This window comes from Chinchilla lanigera, unplaced genomic scaffold (assembly GCF_000276665.1).
Source record: "Chinchilla lanigera isolate Chin_1 unplaced genomic scaffold, ChiLan1.0 scaffold00057, whole genome shotgun sequence".
Taxonomy (NCBI): domain Eukaryota; kingdom Metazoa; phylum Chordata; class Mammalia; order Rodentia; family Chinchillidae; genus Chinchilla; species Chinchilla lanigera.
Genome location: NW_004955458.1, coordinates 1,622,753 through 1,633,885, shown reverse-complemented (window position 1 = coordinate 1,633,885; position 11,133 = coordinate 1,622,753). Strand labels below are relative to the sequence as shown.

At 59.3% G+C, this 11,133-nt stretch overlaps 1 protein-coding gene across 5 annotated transcripts in view; it reads left to right on the top strand.

Moving 5' to 3' along the window:
- Positions 1–2,246: 2,246 nt before the first annotated feature.
- Positions 2,247–11,133, top strand: part of Znf385a (zinc finger protein 385A) — a 21,395-nt gene continuing 12,508 nt past the window's right edge. For 2 of the 5 annotated variants that reach the window (XM_005397220.2, XM_013521017.1), the window contains exons 1-2: positions 2,247–2,351; positions 8,837–8,973. In XM_005397220.2, coding sequence (XP_005397277.1) covers positions 2,342–2,351; positions 8,837–8,973 — 147 coding nt within the window. In that variant the 5' untranslated portion in view covers positions 2,247–2,341. Of the gene's footprint in view, positions 2,352–7,679; positions 7,798–8,815; positions 8,974–11,133 lie in introns of those variants that run through there. The other 3 variants (XM_013521016.1, XM_013521015.1, XM_005397223.2) reach the window with 2 other exon arrangements.

Genomic DNA, 11,133 nt, shown 5'->3' with positions numbered 1-11,133 from the left:
CTGTGACTGCGAAGCCGGCGTATGGGCGCGTCAGTGCCCGGTGCCCGTGCTTTGAAAGTGACAGGATCTCTCCATGGGTGCACAATACAAGGAAGGGATTCCTTGGACTCAAATGCCACGGACATAATCTAGTACCAGCCTCTGCCCTTGAGCTTCACTCTCGGACTCCGGGCTGGGTTTTCTCTTCCAAATCTCTCAACCTCGGAGCAAGGGAGCGGCCCACCCTGAGACTTGGGTGATGCAGAGGAAACAGGAGCAGGGGCTAGAAGGCCCGAACCCGCTCCTTTCTCGTCTGTGCTGGTGGAGATGAAAACGAGGAGGGACGGCAGTGAGCCCTGGGGGTGCGGGAGGAGGAGGGGGCTTGGAGGAGGCAGCTGGCAGGCGGGAAGATGATCTGGGGGTCTCAAGTTTCTTGACATCAATTAGAGCAGCCAGCCTGGGCTCATTAGTAGCCCGGGGTGCAGGGCTCATCAATAATGAATTCGCCCCACATGCTGCCCCCCCAGCTTCGTGCAAGGTCACCCCGCCCTGCAGTCAGCTGCCTCTGCCCGGTAAGCCAAGCACCCCTCCTTGTGAGACTTCCTCAACTCAGAGCCCCGGGAAGACTGCAGGGCGGCAGATGAGGGCTGAAGGCTGGCCGACGGGGTCACTGTCAGCCACCCGACAGCCGTGCCCCGTGCTGGCCCTTGAGTCGTCTCAGGGTCCAGCCAGGAGAGAGAACTCGGGAAGAGGAGAGAAGCAGGGCCCAAGGAGAAGCAGGCTTTCGAATACAGGAGTCAAACAGGGTGCTGGCTGGTCGGGGAAGAAAATCCCATGCGGTCTCTTCCCCAGGGACAGGACCTCTGATGGGCCCAGAGACCCGATGGCCTCCCCAAGGCCGGGCAAGGGCAGTGAGGTCAGTTACCTGAAGTATCTGAGCCCCTGGATCAGAACAGGACCTGGGCTGGCACTCAGCATTCTCTTGCCCTTGAGCCGGAGGCCCTTAGCAGGAGCAGAAGCAGATCTTTTCTCTAAACCAGATCAACTGGGTAAGGGCAAAAGATTGCTGGGCCCTAGAAATACGAACCCAAACTTTCTGCTCCTTATTTAGCCATCTAGGCCCAAATTTCCCCCAGAACCCCAACTCTTTCCCTTCCCTAAGCTGTCCTAGGAGGCCAGCCTCCACCTCCCCGCCTCGGCCCTTAAAATCCCAAGCGTTCAGTTCCAGTCGCACCCGCTACCCTCTGGCTGGGGTTGGCCTGAAGCTGGCTGCTCGGCATTGTGGGAAAGCCGCCTGGCACCCGCCCTCCCGGGCAGGTACCGACAGGTCCTGGCTGTAGCAGCTGCATCTTCCCCAGACACCTCGCAGACTGCCAGACTCCAGCCTCGTGGGGTGCCACTGCACACCTCCAGCCCTGTCCCCCTGCGGGCCCTTACTCCAGGTGTCCTGAAGGGCCACCAACTCACTTTCTGGCCTACCCTCCAGCCTCCCTTCCACCTCACCAGTCCTCCTCGGTCCCCGCTGGCCTTTGTGGGGAATGGCCTGCATTTAAGCCTTGGCGATGCCACCCCCACCCCATCCACCCCATCCACCCCATCACTACAGGGCTGTGCCTCAATGCTGCCTTTTCTGTCATCTTTGTTGCTCTAAATTACAGACCTTCTACCATATTGCCACCTTTTCAGAACCATTAATCGCATCTTCACGCAGACTTCCCTAAGGGTCCAAGCACTGGGACCCTAGCTAGAGATCAGCCTCAGAGCCATCTTCGACCCCCCAATTGGCATCTGAGACCCAGCCCACAGCATCCTGATGTAAAGCCAGAAGAAACACCCGGCACTCAGACACGCTCTACTGCACCCCTCAGCCCCCGCCCCCACCCCGCCCCAGCCCGTTACTGTGGAGGGCACCCGGCTGTCCCACCCCACTCGGGCACCATCCCTCCCCAGCATACTTCGGCATCCTGGCCCCACGTCAGCTTAGAGCAGACTTCCCGCCCTCGGAGTCAGCCCCTCCCGGGAACCCGGCATCTGAGTTCCCAGATTCCTTCATCACCTGACACCGTCTTCCGAGTGTCTTGCTCCCCCAGCCCTGGCTGCCGGACACGGGGCAAAGCCGGGAGATCGGGGACGGCGAGCAGCAGGGCGCTGGGCGGCAGGAGGGGCCGGGACGCCCCCTCGCGGAGCCCGGGGCGCACGGGTTCCCCCCCACCCCGCCCGTCTTCACCTGCTGCGGGCCCCGCCCCCGCTCCGCCTCGCCCGGCCTCTGCTCCTCCCCCGACTCCTCCCCCCGTACCCCAGCCCGGCCAGAGCGGCCCCCGGGACAGAGCGACGCGGAACCCCGGGCGCCTGGGTCCCCAGCATGATCCTCGGTGAGTGGGCTCCGCGGCTCCAGGCTCCGGGCCCCTGGGTCCCTCTCCTGGGTCACCCCCCAGCTCCCGGCACCGCGGTGACTGCGGCCGCCCTCCAGCGACCGGCTCCCCCTCCCCCTTCAGCGGGCTCCACATCTGGGGTCCCCTCTTCCCCGAGCTGCCGCTTCTCCGGGTAATCTAGGGAGTGGCAAGGGGGGAGCCAGAGCGGAGACCCCCGCCCCATAAGGAGAACATTGCGTATTCATGAGGCTCATGAATATTAGATGACAGTCTACGAGGCGCTGGGGGAGGGGGCTGGCCCGGGCCTGGTGGACTTGGGGGAGGTTCTGACCCGTCCCCCCTAGCGCCTTCCCCCACCCTTTGCTGTGCCACTCCAACATCCTTCTGGGCCCAGGATAAGAGGGAAAAGAGGAAGTGGGGGGCGGGGGAGGCGAGGACGGTGGGTGTAGCTTCGAGGTGAGTGTGCTGGGAGCGGGGAACCTGAGGGGTGCAGATAAGGGGGCTGGGGGGAGACGGGGTGGGAAACTGCCCATCCCACGGCTCCTGCGGCTTAGATCCTGTCTCCGCAGCCATCCTGCCCCGACACGCCGGGACCTGCCCCTCTCTCCCCGCTGTGTCTGCCTGGGCCCTTGCTTCCCCGCTTCCTGCCCCCTCCACCCCTGCCTTGGGCCGGGGAGGGGGGCACCTCGAGAGGGAGGGCCGGGGGGGGAAAGTAAGGCTGGGGGAGGGGAGCTCCCGCTGGGCTCTGACAGCCCGTCAGCCACAGCCACCCCATCCTCATGACCTACATCGGGAAGGGAGCCCCAGGGATGGGGGAGGAGAGGGCCTAGCTGCGCTCTGGACTCGCATCAGCTCTTGCACCAGGCCCCTGCCCCGTGCCCTGCCTCCACAGTCGCGCACGGGCCCGCGCTGACCTCTGCCCTCCACCCTGGCTCGGCCGGTTCCTGGGCCCTGCGGATGGGGGGAGCCCCCTCCTAGGCCCAGACACCTGTGGTCTCCCTGCCCCCCACTGGGAACACCTGGCTCCTGCTGATGCCTGGGGGGCTTAGCCGGCCCGTCCTCATCCCTCTGCTGAGACCCTCGTTATTTGTCTGCCTTTCTTTCTTGCAATTGACCCCGTCCCCCCATTGACTTGGCTAATGGTCCTCCTCCTCCGCTGCGGCCTCATCCCCAGGGCACTTGCCTCACTGCCCTCCACCTGCACTCCATCCTGGCTTTCCAATGAATGAGAGAAGCAGGCCACGAGTGCCGGGTTGCCTGCCTCCTTCCCAGAGTATTTCTAGACAGGAAGGCTGTTTTACACCCTTCACTGAGCACCGCCCCCCACCTAGGGCCCTCCGCCCCAAATACACGTTAGTCTCAGCCCCGCACAGGCTCCGCGCTCCTCCGGCTGGGGCCGTCCCTGCTCAGCCTGGGCAGCCCGGTGCCTGCCCGCATCAGGCCAGGGTGAGCCCGACTTGCTCTGCTTAGTGGGCCCTGAAGAGGACAGCACCGGGGCCAGACGGAGCCCGAGCGAGACCCCAGTCACAGGAAGCGTGCCTGGGTCCACAGCCTCTGCAGCTGGACCCCCGCCACCAGCGGCACCCCCACAACACCTCTCTGGAGGACACTGTGATAAATTCCCATTTTGTATCTGTGCTGCCGAAGCGAGCACTGAATTCCCATTTTGTGTCAAGCTCTAAGAGCGGTGGAAAGCCTCCTGCAGCCCACAGACCTTAGCCCTCTTTTTATTTTTATTTATTTACTTAACTGACCTGGTGCTGGATGGGCCCGGCCCAGCGTGCAGAGTACACTTTCTCCCACTGAGCTACGTCCCAGCCCCACCTTAACCCGCCTGGGGGAGGAAGGAGAGGGGGAGGAAGCTGCCATCCCCGGCTCAGGCCCCACCCACAGGGCCAGATTAAGGTATTCTGAATGCTGCCATCCACAGAGACCACGTGCAAGGTGACCTTGGAGGGAGGGGCCCTAAGATGCCCCTGCCCAGCCTGCTCAAGATCTAGAATCAGGGCTTCGGGTCTAAGGTGGTAGCTTCGGACTTTAGTTCTCCGTTCTGAGCTCTTCAGTACCATCCTTTCCCACTGGGGTAGGGAGGGCTGGGTCACTGGAGGAGGTCCTTTCCAGTCTGGTTGGGAAATATTTCCCAGAGGTCTCTTTCTGGCTCTTCCCTGCCTGTCACCTCCTCCCTTCGGGCCCCGCCCCACCCACATCCACCCTGGCATTATTAGGGATGATGTTTAGGAGTTGCTCATAATCATGCCCTTGTCTCTTTCATCCTTGACTTCAAAGCCTTTCCAGGCTTCAGCCTGTCCCCCGGTGAGATGGGAGATTTGAACGTGGTGGGGTAGATCAGACCCAGGGTTAACACTCTGCTCCCACCTACCCGCACCCTGATTTCTGGCATTTCGGAGAAGGAAGAGGCCAAGAGAGGCCTGACGAAAAAGAAAAGAATTGATTAAAGATGAGATCTCAGTTTCTGCCGTGGCCCCAGACTCCAATTCCCGCTTGCACCTGGTGCTGACCCCGTGCTTTCCAACCTTGGGCCGAGCTGCCGGCTGGGACCTCTCTGATCTTCACTTCATGTGGGTCCAGTCTTCAGACCAACACTCTCAGCCCTGCCCTGACACCTGTTCTGGCCCCTGTGCCTTCCCAGACACAGCCAGCCACTCCCTGAGCCAGCTCACCGAAGACGCTCCCGTTCTTTGTCACCAGGGCTGCTGCCCCTGGAGCCCCACCTAAGAGAGCCCAGGAGCTGGGGCTGGGGACCTGACCAGAACTTCTGGAAAATCAAGGAAAAGACCAGGCCTCAGCGGGCCGGAGGGAGCCAGGGGTGGCTTGACTGTGGGCCGGTGCTGGCAGGGAAAGCAGAGCAGGCCTAGAGTACCCAGGGCCAGGTAGGATATGCAAATGGACAGGTGGACGTATGTCCTAGGGTCTGCAAGCTCAGCCGTCCACAGTGCATTGGGAGCTGTCCTTCATAAAGCATGTAGCCTGTGATCCCCAACACTGGGGAGGCTGAGGCAGGAGGATCGCTGAGCTCTAGGCCAGCCTGGACTACATAGTGAGACCTTGTCTCAAAAAAGCCAAAACATAATGAATAAGTAAATAAATAAATAAATAAATAAAGCAAGCATGTAGCAATTCCCTGCAGAGCCAGGTGGGGTTCTACCTGCTGGAGGTAATTATTCTAATGAGCTTCCCTCTGTAGCAGCCTGCCCCAGCCAGGCCCTAGCTCCTCCCTGCCGTGCCTTACCCGGTGCTGCACGCATGCACACGTACGCTCCAGTTTTCTCTCCTCTTCCTTCAAACCTGCCTGAAGCCCTCACCTAGCCTGATGACAAAAGCCCAAAATTTCTTACTTCAGTCCCTGCTTCCCCAGCTCTCTCTAAACTCTTTCCTGTTTCCCTTCCCTTCCACAATCTACCCCGAAAAGTACAGCACTTGCAAGCCCTGCCTGTGGAGCTAGACTTGTTCAAATCCTGCCCCTACCCCGCCTCTCGCTGTGTGACCTTGGTCAAGTAACTCCCTCTCTGAGCCAACTGTCATCATCCATAAGATGAGCATTCATTTATTCAGCAAACGTTTATTGAGCTCACATTGTGGCACGCCAGCACTTTGCATGGGCCCGTTCAATCCTCTCATCAACTCTGCGAGGCAGGAGCTGTTGTTCTCATTTGACAGATGAGAAATGAGACAGTCAGAGAAGCTACCTCGTCGCCTAGTCAGTACACTGTGGGGCCACCCGCCGGGGATTGTGCCTGGGCACCCTGTGAGCCCTCACAAGTGCTAAGTACTGTTATCCTCAGAGAAAGGGGCCGAGGCCTGCGGCTTGGGCTATGAAACCTACAGCCCGGCTTCCGTCCTCCGACCCATGAGCTGCCGTCCGCTCCTCTCCCCACCTCAGATTTCACAGCAGAGCAGACGCAGGGCTCTGGGAAGGGGCCGGTGAGTCTCCAGCTGTCCACTCGCTTCCTTCCCTCACTTCAGCCCCTCTCCTGGGCCCCCTCCCCACCCCCACCCAAGGGAGCCCATCAGCGGAGGAAGAGACGAACTGGCCATGGGGAACTGGGCAGCTGCTACCCGCTTCCTTCACCCTCCCCTTAAACAAGGTGGACCCTGCGCTCCAACCTCTGCTTCCGAGTTCGCTCAGAGCCCTGTGGAAGTGACTGCTATGGCATGCGGCACGTCTTGCTTGGCATCTGGGCCCTGATACTTGCAGGCTGTGTGACCTCAGCCACGACTTTTGACTTCTGAGTGCCCAGTGTCCTTATAATAATGGAAGAAATATTAGCAACCACCCTGTGGAACTATTGCCACCTCAGAGACGGAGCTCCCTCAGAGCAAACGTGATCGTACGCGCAGCGTGTCACCTGGCACATGGTGGCCCCGCAAACTTCATTTTCCCGGGAACTCCGTTCCTCCTCTAAGATGGGTCTGAGGGTTGGGAGCCCTGATGTCAACAGCAGGGAAAAGGGTCCAGGGCCCGCGCTGCAGTGCCCGGCGTGCCAGTGGGGCGGGCGCCAGCCCAAAACCAGCTGCTGGGCCCGGGGCGGGTGCTGGGTTACTCGCACCATTCCTGAGGCTCATTAGGGCCGCCCCGGCCTGGAGCGCCAGGCAGCAAGGAGGGCCGGGGCGCAGGGGCAGGCCGCGAGGGGACCGGCCGGGAGGGGCGGTGGCCGGTCCGCCTGCAGCCTGTCTGTCCATCGCTCTCTGCTCTTTCGTCTCTCTGTTCTCTGCGTCCGGCCTGTCCACCCTCATCTCTAGCTCTATGTCTCGCTCCTCAGCCGCGTGTTTCTGCACCCGGCTTCACTCGTCCGCACCCCACCGTTCGCTGGCCTTTTCTTCTCCATGTCTCTGTCCCTTTTCTCGGTGGCCCTTTCCTGTTCCTGCCACTCTTCCCCACTCTTCCTTTTGTCTGTCTGTCCGTCTCTGTGTGCTCTCTTCTCTTCCCACCCTACCCCAACCCTGAAGATGCCAGAGGAGGAAGTGGATTCAAGGCACACAGGCCCCCAGCCGCTCAAAAGCCAAAGCCAAAGCCAAGCATCCTACCCACCCTGTCCTTCAGGGTAGAATTCGGAAGCCCAAGCTCCCAGCAGCCTTGACCCCTCCCCGCCTCAGGCACCCTGGCCACCCAGTCTTGGCAGTGGGTGAGAAAGACGGACCCCTCCAGACCTTTCTGGACCAGCTCCCTGCCCCCAGCTGTGCCTGAACCCTCCCCACCCCCTCCCTCTCGCCTCAGATTCCCCTAATCCCTGCTCCCCCGCCCTCCCCTCTGCCCCACTTTTCCAGGACTCTGATTGGCTGATTCTACTGACTGGGCTGGGGGAGGGGGATGGCAAGGGAGGGGGCAGAGGGCAGCACCAAGGGAAGGGGACTGCTGTCAGGCCCAGGCCCCTGGGGGGCCAGGGCCAGGCCACTGCCTGGGGGCAGCGGACACCAGAAGCTGAAGGTATGAAAGGGGGCAGTCTTTCTGGAGGGGACAGGACAGGATCCTGGGGACCCCCTGCCCTAGGAAGGTCAAGGGAGGACAGGACAAGCAGGCAGCCTGCTGGGCTTGCTGGGTTCCTAGGAACCGTTGTTGGCAGGGCTGTGGAGTGGCAGAGAGCAGCAGGACACCACAGCTGGTGGGCATGGGGTCACGGAGGAAAGGCCCGAGGGTCCTGAGTGCCCAGCTGTCCCTCTGGAGCCTGGTGGAGTTCCTCCCAACCTCCACCACCCTAGGGGAGGAAGAGGTTTCAGAGAGGGCAGATGAGCAGCTGGTCTGGACTTTCATTTCCCCTTGGGGTCAGACCCAGGCATTTCCCTCCGAGGCGAGTGGTGGTTCCTCCTGCAGAGCTGGAGCTGAGCACCCTTGTGAGACACGGGGACTCACATACAGCACACATGGGCCGCCTCCCAGAGCCGGCGCCGCCCACCCACTGCCCACCCAGAGATGCGGACGTTAGCTGAGAGTTTCGATCCACACGAAGCCCTAACTGTAGGCATCCTGAAGAAGTCAGCAGCCCTCTTCCGGATCTAGGCCTCAGTCTTCCTCTCTGGGCAGTAGGATGAACCATCCAGTTGACTTTGTTCTTTCCGGGATGATACAAAACTTTTGGATACCCGCAAGGACAGCAAGGCCAGAAAAGATGCGAGTAGCCAGGGCCTGGGGTCTCAGAGTCCTCGCTGGCCCAGCGGGCAGCCTGCAGAGGTCTGAGCTTTTCCTGGCTCTGTAAGGGGCCTGAAGGTCTTAGGGGGAGGGAGGCTGGAGAAGGGGGAAGTAAAATCCACCCAAAAGGGAAGGCCCAATCTGCACCTCCCCAAGGCCACAGCAGACCCAGCTCATCGGTCCCGAGCCAGCCGGGGACCCGTGTGTACGATGTGCACACATCAGGGGTCACATTTCTGAGGGTGGGGGGCCAGGTGAGGAGTGGGGGGGGCTCTGGGCATGGGCAGGGTTCCCAAGCTTCAATTTTCCTACCCCACAGAATGTTTTCTCTGCCCTCCAGGCAGCCTGAGCCGGGCAGGGCCCCTCCCTCTGCTACGGCAGCCCGCCATCATGCAGCCCCCGCTGGACCTCAAGCAGATCCTGCCCTTCCCCCTGGAGCCGGCCCCTACCCTGGGCCTCTTCGGCAACTACAGCACTGTGAGTAGCAGCCTCGCTGGCTGACTTCCGAGCCCTTCCCTCAGCCCGTCTGCCCGCCCCTCATCTCATCTGTCTTTACGGTCCCAGCTTCCTCACCTCGTCATTCTGTCCGGGATACTTTTTTTCTTTTTTTGCTTTTTTGAGACAGGCTGTAGTTTAGACTGGTCTTGAACTGTCAGAAATCCTTCTGCTTCAGCCTCCCCTAGGATTACAGGCATATGCCACCATGCCTGCTTGTGTCTAGTATAATTTTGTTTTTTTTTTTTTGGAGACAGGGTCTCGCTATGCAGTTCAGGCTGGCCTTGAGCTCACTTTGTAGCCCATGCTGGTCTCAAACTCCCAACGATCCTCCTGCCTCAGCCTCCCGAGTGCTGGGATTACAGGCGTGCACCACCACGCCAGGCTTCCCTAGTATACTATTAACAACAACAATCATAGTTAATATTTGCTAAACCTTAGCAGCTAAGATCTTATTATTGGCCAGATACTATACAGATTGTTTTATATGAATTAATTCACTTTATCCTGCAGTGAATCATCCTACCACCTAGAGAATACTGAGCTTATGTTGGTGGTTGTAGCGAGGCGAAACAGTTCACACCTGTAATCCCAGCTGAGGCTGAGGCAGGAGGATCACTTTGGGTTTGAGGCCAACCTGGGCTACTCAATGAGTTCAAGGGCAGCCTGAACCACGAAGTGAGACCCTGTCTCAAAAAAAAAAGAAAGGGAAAATGGCTGAGGATGTCACTCAGTGCGAAGACCCTGGGTTCAGTCCCAGTACTAAATAAGTAAATGTGGCTCCAGGGAGGAACGGGGCTGCAGACATTGAATCAACAACCAAAAAATGAGCAGGAAGATAAGTGTGCCTGTTTTTAAACTGTACCACCTGGGGGCTGGGGATTTAGCTCAGTAGCACAGCACCTGCCTGGCAAGCGCAAGGTCGTGAGTTCGATTCCCGGTACCCGAAAAAAAAATAAACTGTACCACCCTGGAGCACACAGCTGCACAGGACCAATAGGGGTAGCTAGGAGAGCTGGAAGAGTTGTCCAGATTTAATACAATAAAAATAGGGGAGCAGGGCATGCTGGCGCACAGCTGTAATCCCAACACTCGGGAGGCTGAGGCAGGAGGATCGTCGTGAGTCCGAGACCAGCCTGAGCTACAAAGTGAGCTCAAGTCCAGCCTGAAGTGCATAGTGAGACCCTGTCTCAAAAAGACAAAAAAAAAAAATAACAGAAAAAAAAAATAGCGAGCCACCCTGCATTCTTAAACAGCAGAGCGCCTTGCTAAGAACTGGCTGAGGAAGGTGGTCAGGAAGGGAGCAAAGGCCGGGCAGGGTGGCCGGTTAGGAGGCTGTCCCGGCAAGGCAGCGGGGACCGCCAGGAGGGAGGTCAGACTGGGCACAGCAGTGGCCCTGTGAGGCACAGGAAGGGAGGACGGGTGAGGTGTTTGCAAGGAAATACTGACAGGCCGTGGTGACCAACCTGTCGGGGTGGCGGGAGGGGAGAAGGTGAGTCAAGGACGACAGAAGTCACTGTTGACAGGGGCGGGCCTTGGAGAGGGAAGTAGCGCGGCCGAAGGCGCCGAAGTCACTTCAGGACGGGCTGAGGGGGCGTGGAGAAGGGCTGCGTGCCGTACAGAGCCACAGACCGGGGAATGCGAGGCCTGGAGCGAGCGCTGAGGCCAAAGAGTTGGGTGGAGTGAGCCTTATTACCCGCACATCACAACTGTCACACCCTATCCAGCCCCGAGCGCGCACGGAGTCGGGTGTGCACCACGCAGACCCCGCCGTGCCTGGGCTTCGTCCCACCACAGCCCCGCAAGCGCACGCTGCCACTCCTGTATCTGGGCCACACAGTGAGCTCAAGGCCCGCCTGGGACACAGCAAGACTCTGTCTCAGAAAACAAAAAGAAGAAAATAGTACTTAAAATAAAAACTCATTGTAAAAATATTTTTCTATAGTACACGCCGGCCTGGAATTTGCTATGTAGCCCATGCCTGGTTCAAGACCGTCCTATCTTAAGGACCTTATGTTTAGGGCACAGAGATAGACAGGTACACAGCAAATCAGCGGGAAGGCTTAAATACTGTGACAGAGACATCTATCTATTTATTTATGTATTTATTTATTTATTTTTGGTCTTTTTTTTTTTTTTTTT